Genomic DNA, 20,581 nt, shown 5'->3' on the forward strand with positions numbered 1-20,581 from the left:
GGGATCTGTTGCCCCTGTTCCTGCAATGTCCCAGTATTTTCAGTCCCAAGACCCTTCCTCCTGGGAAAGGTTAGCTGCTTGGCGTTCTTTCTGGGATTATTCGCAGAGCTGGGACATTTCTATGCTGAAGGCTGTGGGTGGGACTTCAGTGTCTTCTGGCTGGGAGGGGAATCTGCCCACCCCCATTCCAGGAAGCTCTGGAGTTCTCAGCCTGAAGTAGTCTACCTGGGATGAGGGTCCCACAAATTTTCGAAGTGAGTTTCCACCTTTCTGTTTCTACCTTTCCCTCCTTGATACCTTTCTTCCTCCACCTCCTTTCCCCCCATCTCTGATTCCAACATGTTCAGACTGAGGAGGAGGGAAGAAGAGATGGGGAAGTCGGGGGGCGGGGCACCTAGGGAGAAAAGGAGAAAAGAGAGGTAGAAGGACATGGGGGTGAGAGCCAGGATGGGGGAAAAGGGAAGAAGGGGCGGAGCTAAGACTCTAATGTCCCTTTTCTACAGACAGCAGAGCAAAGTCTGTCCTGTCCCAAGGAGAGAGGGACTCAGGGCAAGCTATTTTGATTTTCCCTGTGTATTGGGAGATAGCAAAGAGGGTAGGGTGTTTGCCTTGCATGAGGCTGACCCAGGTTCGATTCCTCAATCCCTCTCGGAGAGCCTGGCAAGCTACCGAGAGTATCCCGCCTGCATAGCAGAGCCTGGCAAGCTCACCGTGGAGTGTTCGATATGCCAAAAACAATAACAAGTCTCACAATGGAGAATGTTACTGGTGCCCACTCGAGCAAATCAATGAACAATGGGAGGATTGTGCTACATAATACTTACATAGTTATGCAGTTGTTGCCTTTTAGAACTGTGCCCAGCCTATTAACACTCCTTTTTGTGTACTCTTCCTTTTCTCTCTCAAACCCTTCGAGAAGACTGGGACAGGGAAGTGATTTGTACAGTATTTGAAAACAGAATTTTGGCTTTTGTTAGATGCTAGAGGTCTTGTAAAGGACAAGTGAAAAAGAGGAAAAGAACAACAGGAAGTGTTCTGAAATCCCCAATTTTGTCTTGGCTCCTATAAGGAATCCTATTCACTAGGAAGTTCATCCCTACCTCCCATAAGCCTTTGAGTGCTTGGGGCTAATTTGAGGCTGATGCACAACTCTGGAAGTCCCAATGGCTCCCTTGAGTCCACCATAGGATGTTAACTATGTAAAGAAGATGAGTTCAGAGGAGGATGGTTCTCAGGATGTGTTGATGGCCAGAATACTTTGCAGACCAGGAATTCCACTGTGGCCATCAGCCCTTTAATCTTGTTTTGTCTTTTTCTTAGATGCTTGCTGCTATCTAATACATTAAGTGGGACAATAAAGGCAGCAACCTTTTCAGATGCTGTGAGAACTGAATGAGTATATATGTAAAGTAAGTTTAGACCAGCACCTGGCACATAAACAATAAATACTAATTATTTATTGACTTATTATTAATTAATACTGAGATACACTGCTTGTTAAAATTAAAGTAGCTGATTTGTAAAAAAATAGATCTTTCCTAGTGTTCCATGGGTCACTTTTGGTATATAATATTTTCCATATTATTCTTTTTCAATTATTCTTATTCCTAGCAAGATACTGAGAGTATTCAGTATGCCAAACACAGTAACAAGAAGTCTCACAATGGAGACTTTACTGGGCCCACTCGAGCAAATTGATGAACAACGGGAAGACAGACAGGACAGTTATTATTTATCTTGTGAATTTCCTTAAATAATTTTAAATTGTGTTTTTAATGATCTCTTCAAGTAATTAAGTTTTTTAATCAACCAATATTCTTTTTTTTTCTTTTTGGGTCACACCCAGCGATGCACAGGGGTTACTCCTGGCTCTGCTCTCAGGAATTACCCCTGGTAGTGCTCAGGGGACCATATGGGATGCTGGGAATTGAACCCGGGTTGGCCGCGTGCAAGCAAGCGCCCTACCCACTGTGCTATTGCTCCAGCCCCTATCAACCAATATTCTATAAGTATTTTTAAATTGTTATTTTTTAAATTTTATTGAAATGTTGGGCTGGAGCGACAGCACAGCAGGTAGGGTCTTGCACACGACTGACTAGGCCAACCTGAGTTCAGTTTCTCTGCCCCTCTCAGAGAGCCTGGCTAGCTACCTAGAGTATCTTACCTGCATGGCAAAGCCTGGCAAGCTACCCGTGATGTATTCGATATGCCAAACACAGTAACAATGAGTCTTACAATGGAGAAGTTACTGTGCCCACTCAAGCAAATTGATGAACAAAGGGAGGACAGTACTACAGTGCCATTGTGCTACACGAAGTTACTCATAGTTCAGTTTCATACATGCAATATTATAGTACTGATCTCAGCAACAGTGTCAACCCTTGCTCCACCAGTGTTCTTGGTTCCAAGACTCCTGTGTCTTTCCTTATCCCTTGCCCCCACCCCCAGCCTTCCTATTGACAGGCTCCTTTCTAAATTTGGTTGTTAAAGTTTGGTTCTCTTGATTTCAGTGTTCTTGAGTCTGGTTTGGATATTTGGCTTAACACCACCACATCGCTTCTCTACCTGCCCTGACCTTGTCTTCATATTTCTCATCTTTCTTCCTCTACCCCTCGCCCCACCCCTCCAATTTTCTTTTCCATTTCTGCCCTATATTCTGGGGCCAACTTTGATCTAGGCATTGCATTCCACTCTTTCACAATTCTAAAAACCACTTATAAGTGATATAATCCTGTGTTTATTCTTCTTCTTCTGGCTTACATCAGTTAGCATGATGTCTTCCATTCCATCCATGTTGCAACTTATTACATGATTTTACCATTCCTTACAGCTGCGTAATATTCCATTTTGTGTATATGATGGAATCTTAATAGTTTGATCTTCATGATTCACTTATCACCTAGTTTGATTCCAAGTCTTAGATATTGTACTGAGTACAGCAATGATATATATATATATATATACACATTATATATGTATATATAAATGTGTATATATACACACACACACATATATATATATATATATATATATATATATATATATATATATATATAAAACCCGGCTCACCATCTCACCTTAGACAGTGTGCAGCTCAGCACGCCAGGAATGGAACTCTACACATGATCCTTGCTACCTTGCTAGAACTCTACACATGATTCTTGCTGGTCATCGCTGGCTGTTTTGCAAGATTTCGACAAAATGGCATCGGTGGGGCATAGAGAAACCTTGTGGCGGCCACAGCGTCGTCACCTGGCCTGGCTGGGCCAAGTCACAGCTCTGTTGGACATAGGGCCGTGGTGGCAGTGTGAGTAGTGGCTCATCCACTGCGGGGTGTTATCAGCCAACTACCGGGTGACCTGGGACCTAACACAGATGTTCGACCTGGCACAGACCCTCCATGATGGGGTCCTGCTCTGCCAGCTGCTTAACAAGCGCTGTGCGCACTCCATCCACCTCAAGGAGATCAACCTGAGGCTGCAGATGTCCCAGGTGCTGCCCAGAAATGCAGGCAGGTGCATGTTTCTCAGATAGTTACAACATGCCATTCAACCAAAAGCTAGCATTTGGTACACTGGGAATACATGCAAAGGCGATTAGAGGTCACCCCAAAAGCCTCCGTCCCTCTTGGAGAGCCTGGCAAGCTACTGAGAGTATTCCGCCTGTGGCAGAGTCTGGCAAACTACCGATTGCGTACTCGATATGCCAAAAACAGGAGCAATGACGGTCCTCATTCCCCTGAACCTGAAAGAGCCCCCAGTATGCCATTGGGCTACACTAGCACATGACAGGGATGAATAGAGACATTACTGGCACTGCTCGAGAAACTAGATGAATAACAGGATGACAGTAACAGTGATACAGTGATATTCTTTTGCATGAATGTTTTTCTATCCTGGGGATAGATACTCAAAAGCAAAATTCTGGGGTCACATGAAAACTCAGTCACGGTCACGGTCCTCCTGTTATTCACCTATTTGCTCGAGTGGGCCCAGTAACATCTCCATCATGAGACTTGTTGTTACTGTGTTTGGCATATCGATCATGTCACGGGGATCTTGCTAGGCTCTGCCGTTTGGGCAAGATACTCTCGGTAGCTTGCCGGGCTCTCCGAGAGGGGCGGAGGAATTGAACTCGGGTCGGCCATGTTGGCTGCGTGCAAGGCAAATGCCCTACCGCTGTGCTATCGCTCCAGCCCATGGAAACTCAATTTTTAATTTACCAAGTTCCCTCTATACTGGTTTTACTAGGTGTTAGGCTAAACAACAGTCCCACCAGCATTGGACGAGAGTTCCTTTTTCACCATATCCCCGCCAACAGTGATTGATCCCATTACTTTTGATATGTGCCATCCTCACTGGTGTAAGATGTATCTCATTGCTGGCTTGATTTGGATTTCCCTAATAATACTTTGAAAAGATGGGGGCTATTGATTCATGGAATGTTCAAATAGTCACCACATATTGTTGGAAGGGCTGGAGCGATAGCACAGCGGTAGGGCATTTGCCTTGCACGCAGTCAACATGGCCGACCGGAGTTCAATTCCTCCGCCCCTCTGAGAGAGCCCTGCAAGCTACCGAGAGTATTTCGCCCGCACGGCAGAGCCTGGCAAGCTACCCGTGATGTATTCGATATGCCAAACACAGTAACAACTAAGTCTCCAATGGAGACGTTACTGGGCCCACTCGAGCAAATCGATGAACAATGGGAGGACAGTGACAGTGACAGTGACAGTAATTTTGTATGATATAAAGATGGATGTCCCAGCCTCTCGCCACCCCCACCTCCCTGCCTCATTGGCTTATATATTTGTTTTCTAGCCTTTTACTCTAATCCCATGTTTATCCTGTGATTATAGATGTGCTTCCTGAAAGCAGCAAATGATTGAATTTTGTTTTCCAATCCATTCTGCAACACTATGTGCCTTTTGATGGAAGAGTTTAGTCCACTGACATTCAGGAATATTATGGATATCAAGGGTTGTATTGCCAATTTACTGGGTATGGTTGTGATAAAACTTTACACAGTTTCACTGTCAACCCAGGGAAATTCCATCTCCAGAATCTCTGGAACCCAAAACAAAGGACTATCTACCTGAGTCTTGCTAACTGGTAGGTACCTGAGTAGCAGGTAACCAGGCTGGGAGTCTGATCATCATTGACTTAGTGATCTCTTCTCTGTCCCAGCTGCCTTCTTTCCCAGCTCCTGAGGCAGGCTTTCAACCATGAAGCAATCTTTCTGAGCCTTGTCTCTCCTTGGGTGTTAGTCTCATATCATATTATTTTATATTCCACAATGAGTGTAGTCATTCTATGATTTTCCCTCTCTTTCTCACTTAGCATAATATTCTCCATGTCTATCCACTTATAAGCAAATTTAATAATTTCATCTTTCCTAACAGCTTCATACTATTTTATTGTGTAGATGTACCATTGTTTCTTTTTTTTCTTTTTTTTTTTATGTAGGAATACTGCTATTTATTCAGCCACTGATTAGCTGATTGAATTGGGCATGAACTCCACCTTGATTTTCCCCCCATTTTTTATAATTTTATTTATTGAATCACCGTGAGAGCAATTACAAAGCTTCCGGGTCTAAGTCTCGGTCATACAATGAAACACCCATACCTTCACCAGTACCCATACTCCACCCCCCAAAACCCCAGTATGCCCCCATCCCACACCCTCCCCCTACCTGTGAGGCAGATGATTTCCACATTACTCTCTCTCTACTTTGATCACATTCAATATTTTGACACCAGACCCACCATTATTATTTGAGATTTTACCCCAACACTCAGATCTGCTGAAAAGGCAACAGTAGACAATTTGTTTTCTATTGATGGTTATGAATAACATATGATGTCAATGGCTGCAGTAGTGGCCACGCAATATTGAAATTCTGAAATTTTAATACTTAAATCTGGAGGGATTTCTGCCCAAACCTGCTGGGTTCCTAGATTTTCTCCTGAGTCTCTGGGATCATGGCCGTTAAGCAGCTTGATCAGGAGCCAGAAAGGCCGTTCATGGGTGGAGACTCGGGATCTCACTGGAGCGGGGAGGAAAGGGCCAGCTCTACCCCCATCCCACGAGACCTTACATGTCTCGTCACTGAGAGCCCAAACCTGACTGTCCAGTGGCCTCTGGAGGATGGCAGCCACCGAGCCACCAAGGGGAAGCAGGCGGAGGGACAGCACCCTTTCCCCCCTGGGGTGGCCGTGCGACAGTGAACTACTGTGGGGTCTGGACGCATTTCTGCCAAAAGCCGCTGGGTTTCGAGATTTGTTTTTGAGTCTCTGGGTATATGGCCGTTAAGCAGCTTGATCAGGAGCCAGAGAGGCCCATTCGTGGGTAATGACTTGGGATCTCATTGGGGTGGGGAGGACAGGACCAGCTCCACCCCCATCCCGTGAGGCCCAAAATGTCTCCTCACTGTGGGCCCAAACTTGACTGTCCAATGGTCTCTGGAGGATGATGACCACTGAGCCGCCAGGGGGAAGCAGGTGGAGGGACAACAATGGCCGTTAAGCAGCTTGATCGGGAGCCAGAGAGGATGTTTGTAGGCAGTGACTCGGGGTCTTGTTGGCATGGGGAGGAAAGGGCTGGTTCCACCCCCATCTGGTGAGGCCCCGCGTATTTGGTCACTGCAGGCCCAAACCTGACTGTCCAGTGGCCTCTGGAGGATGGCAGTCACCGGGCCACTAGGGGGAACAGGCCAAGGCATGAAACTTATTCCCACCTTGAGTGGCCTAGCGCCAGTAACCTACTGCAGGAAGAGGAAGCATTTCTGCCAAAAGCCTTTGGGTTCCGAGATTCGTTTCTGAGTCTCTGGGATCATGGCCGTTAAGCAGTTCAATCAGGATCCAGAGAGGCCATGCCTCCAATTATATAGCTGAGCCAGAGGTGGTTTGTGGGTGTGTCTCCCACATACCTAACTTTTGGCTGTTTACTTTCTTGGTAAACTTTGCCCCAAGTTTTTGGGGTCTGGCCAAAGGCACAGCAGCAATTTTGGGGTATCTGAAAGTCTGATGGTGCCATCAGGCTGCTGATGCACTCACCTCACAGGTACAGATTGACCTGCTGGTGGCAGCATACCACCCATTTGTATTTTTTTTTTGAGGAAATTTCTGTTCTTCTCCCCATTTTTTATGGGGTTGGAGGTTTTCTTTCTTGTACAGTTCAACTAATTTCCTGTATATTCTGGATATTAACCCTTATTTGATGGGTAAGGTAAAGGTAAAGGTAAAGGCCCTACCGTTGATCGTCGATTTGCTCGAGCGGGCCCAGTAACGTCTCCATTGGAGACTTTGTTGTTATTGTGTCTGGCATATCGAATACTCTCGGTAGCTTGCTGGGCTCTCCGAGAGGGGTATTGGGTAAATAATTTTTCCCGTTCAGTGAGCTTCCTCTGTATTCTGATCCTTGTTTCTTTTGAAGTACAGAAGCTTCTTAGTTTAATGTAGTCCCATTTGTTTATGTTTGTTTTCACTTGCTAGACCAGTGGTGTTTCATCCTTAAAGATGCCTTTAACATCAGTGTCATAGAGGGGTCTGCCTACATTTTCTTCTATTTTGTATAAAATTTAAAATATATTGGAACAAAACTTATGGATTCAGGTCTGATATTGAGGGTGTTTTTAATTCCATTTTGATCTGATTTTTGTGCCTGGTGTTAGACAGAGATCTGAGTTCATTTTTTGCAAGTAGCTGTCCAGTCCAAAATTATATTTTTTATTACCAAAAGCCAATATTTCCTTTCTGAGGCTATAAACACACTTTCATGCTTTTATAGACTTATTAAGATTTTTCTCTTATTTTTTCTTAATTCTCGTCACTCTTACTAAATTTTACATTTAAAAGATTTATCCATTTTGTATAAAATTTAAAATATATTGGAATAAAACTGCACAGAATTATTTATAATATTAATTTTTAAAACATATACCTGGTAAAATACTATTTTTGATAAAAGTTTTACTTTATCACTTACCATTAATTTACAATTTTGTAGAATTAAAGGAAATTAGCTCTATTAATCTATGTATAGGTGACATTAACTTCAACAATTGAAAAAATAGATCTTCCCCATACACATAGTAAATAAGAAATATAAAAAGGGGAAAACAAATGATCAAAGAAATCAGAATTGAAGATTTTTTTTTAATAGAAATGAGCTTACATAGGGGTTGGGTGGGCAGAAGGGGTCCTTAAGACACTTGTGTAAATAAGCGAGCTCTCTAGTTGTGGGTGTGATGCTAGTCTAATATATGCATTGGAAATATAATGAATAGTATTATAAATCCAGGTACCTCAATAAAATGTTTTTTAAAGGTTATATGGTAGAATTTTTTTTATCTCATTTCTCAAATGTTAACCAAAATATTTTGTAAAATAACTATCAGTTTACCATCATACCAAGCTTCTTCTCGAGGCTAAATCTCCTCAGTTTCATCAACTATTTGCCTGTTGTTTGGTAGCAATGTTCACACACACACACACACACATATGCAAATTCACACACACTTGCACACAGAATCACACACATTCTTTGCCCTGCTCAACTTTCTTTTTTTGCCAATTTATTCCCCTGGCATTGCAATCTAGTTCCTTTAATATTTCCTAGGTCAGTTCCAGCTCTTGGGGATTTCCAGACTTCTCATACTTCTTGGAATCTCTTGGGGTGAAGGGTCAAAATTGCACAAGAATGGACAGAACAATGTATATCTGGCCAGCCTGTCTTCAAGCTTTATTAGTCTGTCCCCAAGTCCCTCCCAAATATTCTTGCCTACCTCATCTAAATTGTCCTCAATTTTAACACTAGTAGTCTGACCTTTTCTATTAAGGCACTTAGAGATCTCAGGGTTGAGCAGTGGAGCAGGTTCCACTAAAAATGGATTTGCTGGGAAATGGCAGAACCGAGCCAGTTTTAATTCCTAACTCAGCAAGAACTAATCTATGTAATCAGTGAATACGTTTAGTAAAGGGTATATAGGTATATATTCTTTAGACTAGTTTGTTGTATTACTGTAGTTATTAAAATAAAAACTCTTAATGTGTGAGAATTAAGTTGCAAAGAAGACTGAGGAAAGTCTGAGAATATGTACATTCCTGTTCTTTCCATTTTCTTGGGAAATAAAAGGAAAATATAGTTTGTGTGATTGTGGTGTATCTGTGCTTAATTTATTCACCTTTAATAGATTTAAGGTATTAACAGCGATAGCACAGCGGGTAGGGCGTTCGCCTTACAAGTGGCCAACATGGCCGACCCGAGTTCGATTCCTCCACCCCTCTCGGAGAGCCCGGCAAGCTACCGAGAGTATTCGATATGCCAGACACAGTAACAACAAAGTCTCCAATGGAGACGTTACTGGGCCCGCTCGAGCAAATCGACGATCAACGGTAGGGCCTTTACCTTTACCTTTTTACACTGTTATAGTGGATCAGATATTTTGTAGGGATTTTAGAAAATAATTAAGTAATTGGTAGAATAAACAGTGTGTAGGAAAAGTGAGCAGGAAAGAGTAAAACAGCTTCTGAGGAGAGAGGATGCTTGTGGAAGGTAAACTTTGGAACCTGCATTCTGATTGGAGGGTAATGAGTTAGAGTTCTCTGGAATTGCTGACTCAGGAGAATTTTCTCTTTCAATTCAGACAGCAGTAGATGTATCAGGCTGTAGGATGAAAATGGAGACCTGGTCTATGTAAAACAAGAGCGGTTTTCTGTTTATAAGACCGTGTTTTATGATTTTTACACTGTTCCATATCAAGGCCAGACTAGCTCTGCTGCTTGCCCTAGGTCCACCCAGAGATTGCTCGGTGGGACTCAGTTTTTTGAGATACTCAAAACTGCAGCAACTGAAGCCTGAGTCAAGTAATTTTATAATGGATGTTCAAGAGTAGATATATTTCAGAGTCAATTAACTTCCAAATATTAGGAGCAGAGCATTAATGGTCTTTCTGTGTTTAAGCAAAGAACACAGTTCTATAGTAAAGTATAAAAAGATTATAGAGGCAAGAGAAAAAGAACCAGTTCACTATAGATACAGTGTCCAGATACAACAGGTTTGGCTTTATAAGTACACATGGCTGGCTTGGGGAATATAGTAGCTACAGAAGGAGAGGTAAAGCACAAAGGAAAGGTTAAAGATAAACTCAGGGGATTAGAGTTGCTTGTAAGTGCACTGTAAGCTTCTCTGGAGGAGGAAAAGGAGCAATTCACTGATGAAGCCTAAAACACTTGGGGGTGATATCCAAGACTTGATTATGGTAAAAACCCTTGTCAAATTGATATATGTAGTGAACCTGCAGATGAAATTAACTATCTGAATGGGATTTATGGTCTAGATATATTTGCCCGCTGTAGTGAGATAGCACTTTTATGTGGCATAATGAACAGGTCCTGCTCCATCAGGGTGTCAGAAAACAACTGATATATGTGTTCAGGGCAGGACTCTGGCAGAAAATAGATGGCATTTGTAGCTTAGAATAATGTAAAGAGTGTTTGAGGGAGAAACTTTTAACAAATATGCTGGCAGATATAGAGAAAACAGCAGTATAGTAGAACACCTGGTCCAATAGTTCCAGGATTCCATTACCTTCTCTAATCCTAAAGATGAAAGCAGAGGACAAGGCTCGAGTTAATGAAGATAAAGGCAAGGATGGTAAAGAGAGTAGGGCCTTAATGGAAAAGAGATACATGTAGGGGCACAGAGATATGCTTCCAGACTTCACTATTTCCTCTGTTCTTCCTTTCTAGCTTCTCATTAGCTTGGTTCAGCCCAATAGCCAAAAGAAAGGAATCGACACAGAAAGATTGCATTCATCTGGGGAACATAAAGCAACAAAATGGGAGACTAACACCCAGGAGTGGCTGAGATTAGTACCAGGAATTTTGTTCCATGACTTGGAGGCCAGCCATATGTGCTAGGGGAAAAGGAAGCTCAGATAGAGAGGAGAGCACCAAATAAAGGGTGTTGTGAGGATCCTCCCAGGGTGGGAGAAGCATGCTGAAAGCAGACTATAGACCAAACACGATTGCCACTCAATGCCTCTCTTACAAAACACAGGACCCAAAAGAAGAGAGAGAGAGAGAGATAGAGAGAGAACAAGGGGGAATTCCCTGCCACAGAGGCAGGGTGGGATGGGGGGGTGGGGGGCTGGGAGGGATGCTGGGACCCGTGATGGTTGAGGATGGGCGCTGGTGGAGGGATGGGCACTCAATCATTGTATAACTGAAACCCAAGCACAAAAATTTGTAAGTCTATAACTGTACCTCATGGTGTTTCACTAATAAAAAAATTTAAAAAGTAGAAGTTATAATAAAATATTAATAATAAAAATAATTTTTGTAAAAAAAAAAACAAAAACAAAAGAAAGGAATCCCATTACTTGGGGGTGCTGGAGAAGAGTAGAAGGATATGATGATCCTGACCTTGGGATTCTCACCAGGGCCCAGATACCCTGATCCATGGTCTAGGGTCTAGGAAGAGAGCAAAGGAATCTTTGTTTAGAATACCGTGTCCCACCATTACTCCAGAGATATTCAGTTTCTGTCACCTGTGGCTAGGTGCAATTTTTGGAGGGTCACTTTCTTCTACCCTGGGACTAGACTTCTCAGATCTTGGCAGAACTCCTGAGATAAGGAGAACAGGTTGTGGGGAGCAGACCTCTGCTGCCAGCCATCAGTTCCCACATTTCTTCTGCCTGGCTTTTCCTAGGGTCTATCTCAAGACTCTGCAGAATTTCTTTCTATGGATGTTCTGTTGAGGGAACCTTGGTTTGGAATTCAAGAGACTAAGGTGTATGGCTTTGAAATTCTACTTTGAGGGGTGAATAAAACCATTCATTCATGTGAATCTTCCCATCTGTCAGACCAGAGCATGTACGAGATAATCATGACTCCAAATATCTAGTTACCATAACTTTATACAGCCAGAGGGTGGCAGCAAAGCTTTATTTTCAGAAGGGATGTGAGGCACAGCATGCTCTCTAAGGCTTCAGAACTTGAATCAAGATTTGTGAGGTAGGTGGCACTCCTGAATACTACTATTGTTACTACTATGACTGCGATTACTGCTGCTGTGAGTACTGTTATTAGCAAAACAAAAGAAATGCCATCTTCAATTTGGGAAGTACTGAATAGTTAAGGAAACCTTTTGCACGGTTTTACACAAGAATTGCTCAACAACTTCCTTGTATCATTCAATGGTTGTCAGCACTGTCAGTTTCCATATTGATACTCAGGAATATTCCCTAATTTGTCTAAGACTTTTATATGCTGTTTCAAGGGCTGAAACGTTGTGTCTATGCACTATATTTTACTGTGAGGGAGATCTAAAAACAAAGTCCTCTCAGCTTTACTCTTCATTTTTGCAAGAAAGTTAGAGCCACAAGAGCCTTGGAGTCTGACAGTGGGAATTTGCACACTGAGCATGACAACTCGATAAAAAAACTTTAATTCTTTAGGTAAGAATATAAGACCTTTCTACAGAAGAGGGCCAGAGTGTGCTAATAAATACAGTAGACCAAGGATCTTAGTGATTAGGAGAGTTTATTTTTCATAACATCTTTCCTCCATTCTCTCTGTGGAAACTGACATCAGGAGGAGGGCATCAATCATCCATCTTCTGTGAGAGGAAAAATTGCAACAAAGGAAATGAGCTAAATTAGAGGAGAGATAGAAGATTGTGTACAAATAGAAAAGGTAAATTTCAGAAATTATTAAGCCATTGCGTTGTTCACCTTTATGCTTTACCCTTGTTCTTGTGAATCTGAAACTTTGGAGGCTAACCTAAAGATATTGGTAATTGGCTGCTCAGCAGTAAAGTACCAGTGGGCACCTCTGCCCAGCTCTTTTGGGTGCCCTTTGCGTCCAGGTCTCTGGACTTCTGAGAAAGAAGCCAGGTCTGGCTATCCTCACTTCTCCCCCAACATCTCAGCAGAAGTCACGTCTGTCTATTCTCACCTGGACACCCACATCTCGGCTTTTGGTGCGCAGCTTGTTGACCTGAGTCTCAGCGATGTCTGCTCTCTCCTCAGCCTCCTCCAGTTCCTGCTGGACTCGCCGGCACTTAGACAGCTGTGTGTTGGCCTGTTCTTCCTGAACGGAAGAATGTAAGACTGAAGATAACTCTAGGTCTGACTCTGAACTCAGTGAAAGTTCGTGAAAAGCTAGAAAATGTGACCAGTTTGCTGGGGCAGAGGAAAGAAAGCAGATGAGGCAGGCCAAGTGTGCTAATGGTATTCTAGCTCCTTCCCAGCTACCTTGGACTTCTTGATATCCTCCCTAGACTATGTGACTCTCGAGAGAAATTCATTTTGTTTTGCTTTCTGTGTACACCTGGCAGTGCCATACAGTTCTGGGTGATTGAACCAAGGTCTCCTGCATGCAAACCATGTGATCATCCTTTTAAGCCATCTCTCTGGTTCTGTTCAGTGGAGATATTTTGGACAATACCCAAGCTCAGAGACTCCCAAACCATCTGGAGGTGGCAGAGAGCAATAACCTAGTTTTCCTGCTTTGTATCTGCAACCAGCATCTCTGCTTAAAATTAGGTCCTTGTATAGGTCTACCTGAGAATGATGCAGTGTTCCTGACAAAAATAGCTTCTCCCACTGTACTAATGGTATGGGCATGGGTCCCCTTTTTACCCTCCACATGTAACTGCTTTGCTGAGATCAAGATAGACTCAGAAACCCCATGGGCAGGGAGCAAGAAGGCAAAGTAAGAAGTCATATGCTCAGGCATTTACAGGGACAGAGCCTCTTCAGAACACTAATCTTATGGGATGCTATGTATTAAAGGAAAGGGCTCTGAGGTTCATTAAGAAAGGGGAAATATTGCTTATAAGTGGATGGATATGGAGAGTATAATGCTAAGTGAAATTAGTCAGAAAAAGAGAGACAGACATAGGAGGACTACACTCATTTGTGGAATATAAAATAATATAATATGAGATGGACACCCAAGGTCAGTATACACAAGGGCCAGGAATATTGCCCCACAATTGGAAGCCTGTTTCATGAGCTTGGGGAGAAGGCAGCTGGAACAAAGAAGGGATCACTAAGTCAATGATGATTGGAGGAATCATTCGGGATGGGAGATGTATACTGAAAGTAGATAAAGTTTATCAAACATGATAAACTCTCAGTATATGTATTGCAGACCATAATGCCCAAAAGTAGAGTAAGAGTATGGGGGAAATTGTCTGCCATGGACACAGGGGGAGGATTGGAAAGGAGAGTTATACTGGGGACATTGGTGATGGAGAATATGCACTGGTGGAGGGATAGGTGTTTGATCATTGTATGATTGAAACTAAAACATGAAAGCTTGTAACTATATCTCATGGTGATTCAATAATAAAAAGGTAAAGGTAAAGGCCCTCCCGTTGATCGTCGATTTGCTCGAGCGGGCCCAGTAACGTCTCCATTGGAGACTTTGTTGTTACTGTGTCTGGCATATCGAATACTCTCGGTAGCTTGCCGGGCTCTCCGAGAGGGGCGGAGGAATCGAACTCAGGTCGGCCATGCTGGCCGCTTGTAAGGCGAACGCCCTACCCGCTGTGCTATCGCTCCAGCCAAAAAGGGAAGTATTAACTTTTAAAATGCCTTTCTACTTTTTTATTTAGATTTTTATTAGTGAAACACCATGAGGTACAGTTGTAGACTTACAATTTTTTGTGCTTGGGTTTTAATTATACAATGATCAAATACCCATCCCTCCACCAGTGCCCATTTTCCACCATCACGGATCCCAGTATCCCTCCCACCTCCCATCCCCCCATCCCATCCTGCCTCTGTGGCAGGGCATTCCCCCTTGTTCTCTCTCTCCTTTTGGGTGCTGTGGTTTGCAAAAGAGGCAGTGAGTAATGCCTTTATACTTTTAAGAGTCAAACGCATATGCAACTTGAAAAGTCCTTTAACTGAAGTTAAGCTTTGTTTAATTCAGAGCTTCCAAAACTATTACTTTTCTATGGAAAAGAGAAAAGTGCCTTCTCTACCCCTTGCTCCTTGTGAGCTGCTGCACTCCTGCCGTCTGTCTCTTTGTGAGCCACACCATTCCTGTAGTCTGGTCCTGTAACTAATGTCCCTCATTAGTTCCCAGAAGGTACTCTGGGAAATACTGGTCCTAAACAATTAGATTTCCTCCTTGCTGATTTTAGCTATCTGATCAAAGACATATCATACAGAATAAAATAGAGAAGGGGAATGTGGGTTGCAGTGAATTAGGATGAGGTTCTAAGGTTGAATAAGGCCTAGAGAGGGCTGATAAAGTGAGAAAAGATGGTAAAGGGGCGGGTCAAGCTATGTAGCAACATTCCAGGGTAAGGAGAACTCACTCACAGGGGTAGGGAAAAGTAAGGTGGAAAGGAGAGGAACAGTAAGCCTAGCCCATCAACCTGAGGACATAGAGGAGAGAGAGGTGGGTATTTGGTTTAACACAGATGAGAGGAGGGATAAGGACAGCTTGTTTGTTTTATAGCCTGAAATGAAACCCAGATCTTAGGTTCCACAGACTCCATGAAATAAAATGCATTCCATTTCAAAATTAGGGATCCTCTAGGTTGGCACGGGACCAACCCGCTCTCCCAAACCTCTTATACTCACAGCCTCTTCAGCCTGTCTCTTGTAAGCCTTCACTTTGGCCTGCAGCTTATCAACCAGGTCCTGGAGCCTAAGGATATTCCTGCGATCTTCTTCAGCCTGTAAAGAGAGCATCTGTGTCAGAGTGCCTGATGGGGTCTGATCCACAAGACACTGAGTTTTTAAGATATCTACCTGAAAAGACATTTCTTTAATCTTTCGATCATATTTATGGGCACCCTTTAAGGCCTCCGTTCCTCTCTTCTGCTCAGCATCAAGCTCATTTTCTAACTCCCGCACCTGGGCATGGTGAAGAGAAGACAACTGAAGTCAGATTAAGCAGATTTCTCTCAAGGATTCACATGTAAGTCATTTCAAGGTGAACTCACAATCCTCTGTTGTATTTTGAAAAGGTGTCTCCTCCTAGGGAGACATGTTTTATTCATAAGGCCACCACTGGCTCATGCAATAGCTTTGTGCAAATTCGAATAAAATGACCTCACTGGGAGATAAACAGATCTTTTAGTACAGAGGACATATGTATTGTCAATAAATATATGAAATTTGTTCCCCATCACTTATGATCAAGGAAATTCAAATGAATCCACAATAAGATACAATCTCACACCAAAAAGAATATCAAAAAGACTAGAAACAAAAAATGATGTATAAACATGGAACTCTCACTCTCTGCTGGTAGAATATATTTGATTTACCCTTGGTGGAAAACAGCATGGAGACACTTACTTTTTTTCTTTAAAAAAGTAAGAATAGAAATTGCATATAAGCCAGCAAAACATTCCATTTCTTGACCCTTATCACCCACACAAAAAAGCACAAAAGAGATATATAAACACTGATGATCACTGCAGTGTCTAGTGCAATAGTTAGGGTGTCGAAGCAACACAAATTTCCAATGACAAACAAGTGGATAAAGAAGTTGAGGTACATATATATTCCATTATATATATGTATATATGTATAAAATGCAACACTATGCAGTCACAAAAATTATAAAATAATACAGTGCACTGCAACTTGGATGGAGCTATAGGATATCACATTAAGTGAAGTAATTCAGAGGGAGGACAAAAACCATAAATTCTTTCTTATCAGTGTTATATAGTAACAAGACAAAAGGATAAAAGATAATTATGTGGGCAAACCCTTGGCCTTGGGTTATATAAGTGAAAATGTAAGTCAAGAAAGGATGGAAGGATTAGTTAGAAAGAAAGAGGATGTGCACAGGTGGTAACATAGGGCTTAGGTTCTTTGATTATGTAGATGTGAAGTAATTGTATACATCAAAATTATAATACCAAAACTATAATAATTAAGTAAAAAGTGAGGTTGACATGGAGATGGAGTGGAATGAACCTCACCTCATTTTCCTGGGATGCTGACAAGAGTTTGGAGTGGAACATTGTATGTCTGCAACTTTATTATTAACAACATTGTAAATCAGGGTGCCAAAAACAAAAATATTTTTAATAAATGGAAAATATGCACTCTATGGGCAGAGGGAACTCCGGTATTGTTTACAAAATATGTCCCTTCCCATGGGCCTGCACAGGTCAGGAAGTGTTGTGCTTTGTGAAAAGTGCAATAGTGTTCATGGTAGCCCTGATTCCTAACTCAATAAATCTGAAGGGGTCATGGGGAGAACAAAACTATGATTAGTTGCAGGTAAATTCAAGTCCAAACTCCAGCTTATTTATCCAAAACCAATTAGCTGCCATCTCTAAGTATGGGTTTCTATGTATTTATGATGGAAATTGCAATTCCTACCCAATCTTGATTGACGGGGATAAAATTAGATAAAGAATGTGAAAGTATTTTTAAGTGAGACTACACTTTTCAGGTCTTGTTGATATCACAATGTTTTGCCATTTGGTGATATCTTGAGGGGAGCAGACAGCTACTGAGAATATGTGTCACTACTTGTTGTCCTCACCCCACAATTTAAAAGAGTAGCTAGTCTCTGATAATTGTGTCAGAGACAAGTGGTAACATAGTGCTTTAAGTTCAGAGAATAGCAAGTCTCTGAGAATCTCTGAGTGGCCACTCACAAGGACTGACTTTGAACTTACAGACTCAATAGATAACCTTAAAATCTACTAGTGTACTTGCTATTCAAGGGTCCACCACCACCCATGGGTCCTGGGATACTGTTTTCTTCAGACATTAGAAAACATACTTTTTTTTTTTACTTAGAAATTCTCCATAGGACCCTTTAAGGTGTAAAACTAAGATAGCTGAATAGTTTATAGGATAGTCTAGATGCCTCACTATTGAAAATGAAGAGACTTGAAGAAAGACTGGCTAAGGGTCTTGTGCCAATGCAGTAATCAAAGAACGATAGAGAGTATATGATATATAATCCTTCCCCGAAGAGAGGGATTTGTGGGTAGGAAAGGCTTAGCCTCATTTTAATGGAATTGGATAAAAATAATTAAAAATAACCATTTAAAGATTCTTTTGGAGAAGCTTTAACACCCTTGGTATTTACTTCTATTTTTTTTAACGTGTGTGTAATCGCAATAGCTTTTAGCCAAAAATTCCTTTCACTGTCAAAACATACAAGAGCCGATGACCATATCCCTGAGAGTGGCATGCAAAGTGACCACATTTGGGGACTTTCTTGCTGGGAGAAGTTGTTCTCTTTCTTTGCCTTCCACTCATTTATTTCCTCTTTCTGCAGACAACAAATATTGTGATAACCTTCCCTATATAGCTCTTGAAAAATATCAACTGGTGACAGAGCATTAAAAAAAACTAACTGATTTAGAGAGAAAAGACAGGAGTAAAGGAAACAAAGGAAATTATTATCAAAAGAATCAAGCAGCTGCAAAATACGACCTTGGATAAAGCAGAAACACTGCTGCTCCAGACATTAGATGTTTATGGTGCTGTAGCCTGAGAAAAGCCTACTTGTTTTCCATTTAGGATGAAATACAAAATACACTATAACTGAAAATTATATTAAGAGATTAGGACATCTGAGATGGGAAGGAGTCTCAATAGTGGGAGACAAAGGAAGACTATGGAGTTTATGTATGAATATTTATTTTTTATCAAGTTGGAGTGTGATCCTAAATAAAATTCAACTGAAATAAATAATTTAATAATCATAAAGTATATTTCTATAAGTTATATAGATATAAATATTTGTAAAACATGAATATTAGACAATAAATATTTAAAATGCCATTACACTGTATATAAAAGTGATTGCATACTTTGGGGATAGGGGTCCACAAAGGAGAAAGGTTTAGAAAATTGAACTCATAGGATGCTTCCAAGTATAGTGGACTCTTGAAAAATTTTCTGTTTAGAGGCATTGACCTTCTAATACATTTTATAACCCCACTCCAGAAAGAATTCCACACGGAGTCAAAAAATCAAGGTATAACTTATAATAAGGTCTTTGTATCCATTGACAAAACTGACTGATATCCCAATTGGTTGAATTCACGAAAGTGGAATCATTGATACAGAAAAATATCTTGTATTTTGGAATTTGAAGAATTCAAATGCTTATTTTTTTCAAGGATCAACTGTAGTCCTCAAACTAAAATTTCAGTATATCCAATCAGTGGTCTCTGAAACAACCTACATTTCTAGATTGTAGTTCTAACTGACATGGCTAAGCCATTTGTCACTTTGAGAAAAGAGTCTCCAAGGTACTCTACCCGGTTCTCCAGTTTCTGGATCTGTTTCTTCCCACTCTTCATGGCCAGCTGCTCAGCCTCATCCAGCCGGAGCTGCAGGTCTTTCACTGTCTGTTCCAGATTTTTCTTCATCCGCTCCAGGTGGGCGCTGGTGTCCTGCTCCTTCTTTAGTTCTTCAGCCATCATGGCAGCCTGGTTAGGGTCAAAGGGAATGTCAAAGGGCTCTCTGTCAATCCTTCCTTACAGCACAGGAAGAAGTGCCTGACGATACTGCTGACACTACCTCCCTCGGGCATTGCTTGTGACTTTTTTTCTCCATCTTATCTCTACTAAGGATCCATCTCATTCTCTCTCCAAGAAGTTATTACTAACTAATTTTGTGGATTTTTTTTTAATGATCACAGTGAGAAACAGTTACAGACTTACAAATTTTTGTGATTACATTTCAGTCATAGAATGATCGAGTACCCATCCCTCCACCAGTACCCATTCTTCACCATCAACATTCCTAGTATCCCTCCCACCACCCCCACCCCACTCCACCCCCATCTCTGAGGCAGGTACATTCCTTCTCTCTCTCTCTCTCTCTCTCTCTCTCTCTCTCTCTCTCTCTCTCTCTCTCTCCTTTTGAGTGATATAGTTTGCAATACAGGTACTAAGCAGCCATCATATTTGGTCCATAGTCTACTTTCAGCAAATATCTCCCATCCCGAGCGAGCCCCCCAAGTATCATTTATTTAGTGGTCCCTTTTCTATCCCAACTGCCTTTAACTGTGTGGTTCTTAAGGACAAGAAATATGTTAACCATACCCAAGTACATTAAACTCTTTATTATCTCCAAAAATCTGTAAAGAAAAAAAGAGCTTACATCTGTGATGGCCTTCTTGGCCTTCTCCTCTGCATTTCTGGAATCCTGGATGGAGTTCTCCATCTCTGCCTGGCACTGGGACAAGTCAGCTTCCAGTTTTTTCTTGCTATTTATTAGGACTGTGTTCTGTCAGAAAAATTAGGGACCAGGGAATTTTATTATATTTGGAACCTTTAAAAATTGAACCAGGAGGGGCCGGAGCGATAGTAAAGAGGGTAGGGTATTTGCCTTGCACGTGGCTGACTTGGGTTTGATCCCCGGCATCCCATATGGTACAGGAGTGATTCCTGAGTGCAGAACCAAGAGTAACCCCTAGCATCACTGGGTGTGGCCCAACAAAAGAAAAAAATTGAACCAGGAGAATTGGGCAGAGAGAAAACCAAATAATAATGATACTTATTTAATATTTTTCTCAAGAATGATATGCTATAAATTATTTAATTCTTGTTGGTGCAGAAAT

General features: G+C 41.7%; 1 protein-coding gene across 1 annotated transcript in view; it reads right to left on the reverse strand.

Annotated features, from left to right (window-relative positions):
- Window positions 1-221: 221 nt before the first annotated feature.
- Window positions 222-20,581, reverse strand: part of LOC130027139 (myosin-13) — a 95,630-nt gene continuing 75,270 nt past the window's right edge. The window contains exons 34-40 of the mRNA XM_056117779.1: window positions 20,122-20,247; window positions 19,275-19,445; window positions 15,778-15,882; window positions 15,607-15,702; window positions 12,962-13,096; window positions 10,593-10,674; window positions 222-394 (exon numbers count right to left, since the gene is read on the reverse strand). Of these exons, the coding sequence (XP_055973754.1) occupies window positions 222-394; window positions 10,593-10,674; window positions 12,962-13,096; window positions 15,607-15,702; window positions 15,778-15,882; window positions 19,275-19,445; window positions 20,122-20,247 (888 nt within the window). The remainder of the gene's footprint in view (window positions 395-10,592; window positions 10,675-12,961; window positions 13,097-15,606; window positions 15,703-15,777; window positions 15,883-19,274; window positions 19,446-20,121; window positions 20,248-20,581) is intronic.

Source organism: Sorex fumeus, unplaced genomic scaffold, assembly GCF_029834395.1.
Source record: "Sorex fumeus unplaced genomic scaffold, SorFum_2.1 ptg000036l, whole genome shotgun sequence".
Classification (NCBI taxonomy): domain Eukaryota; kingdom Metazoa; phylum Chordata; class Mammalia; order Eulipotyphla; family Soricidae; genus Sorex; species Sorex fumeus.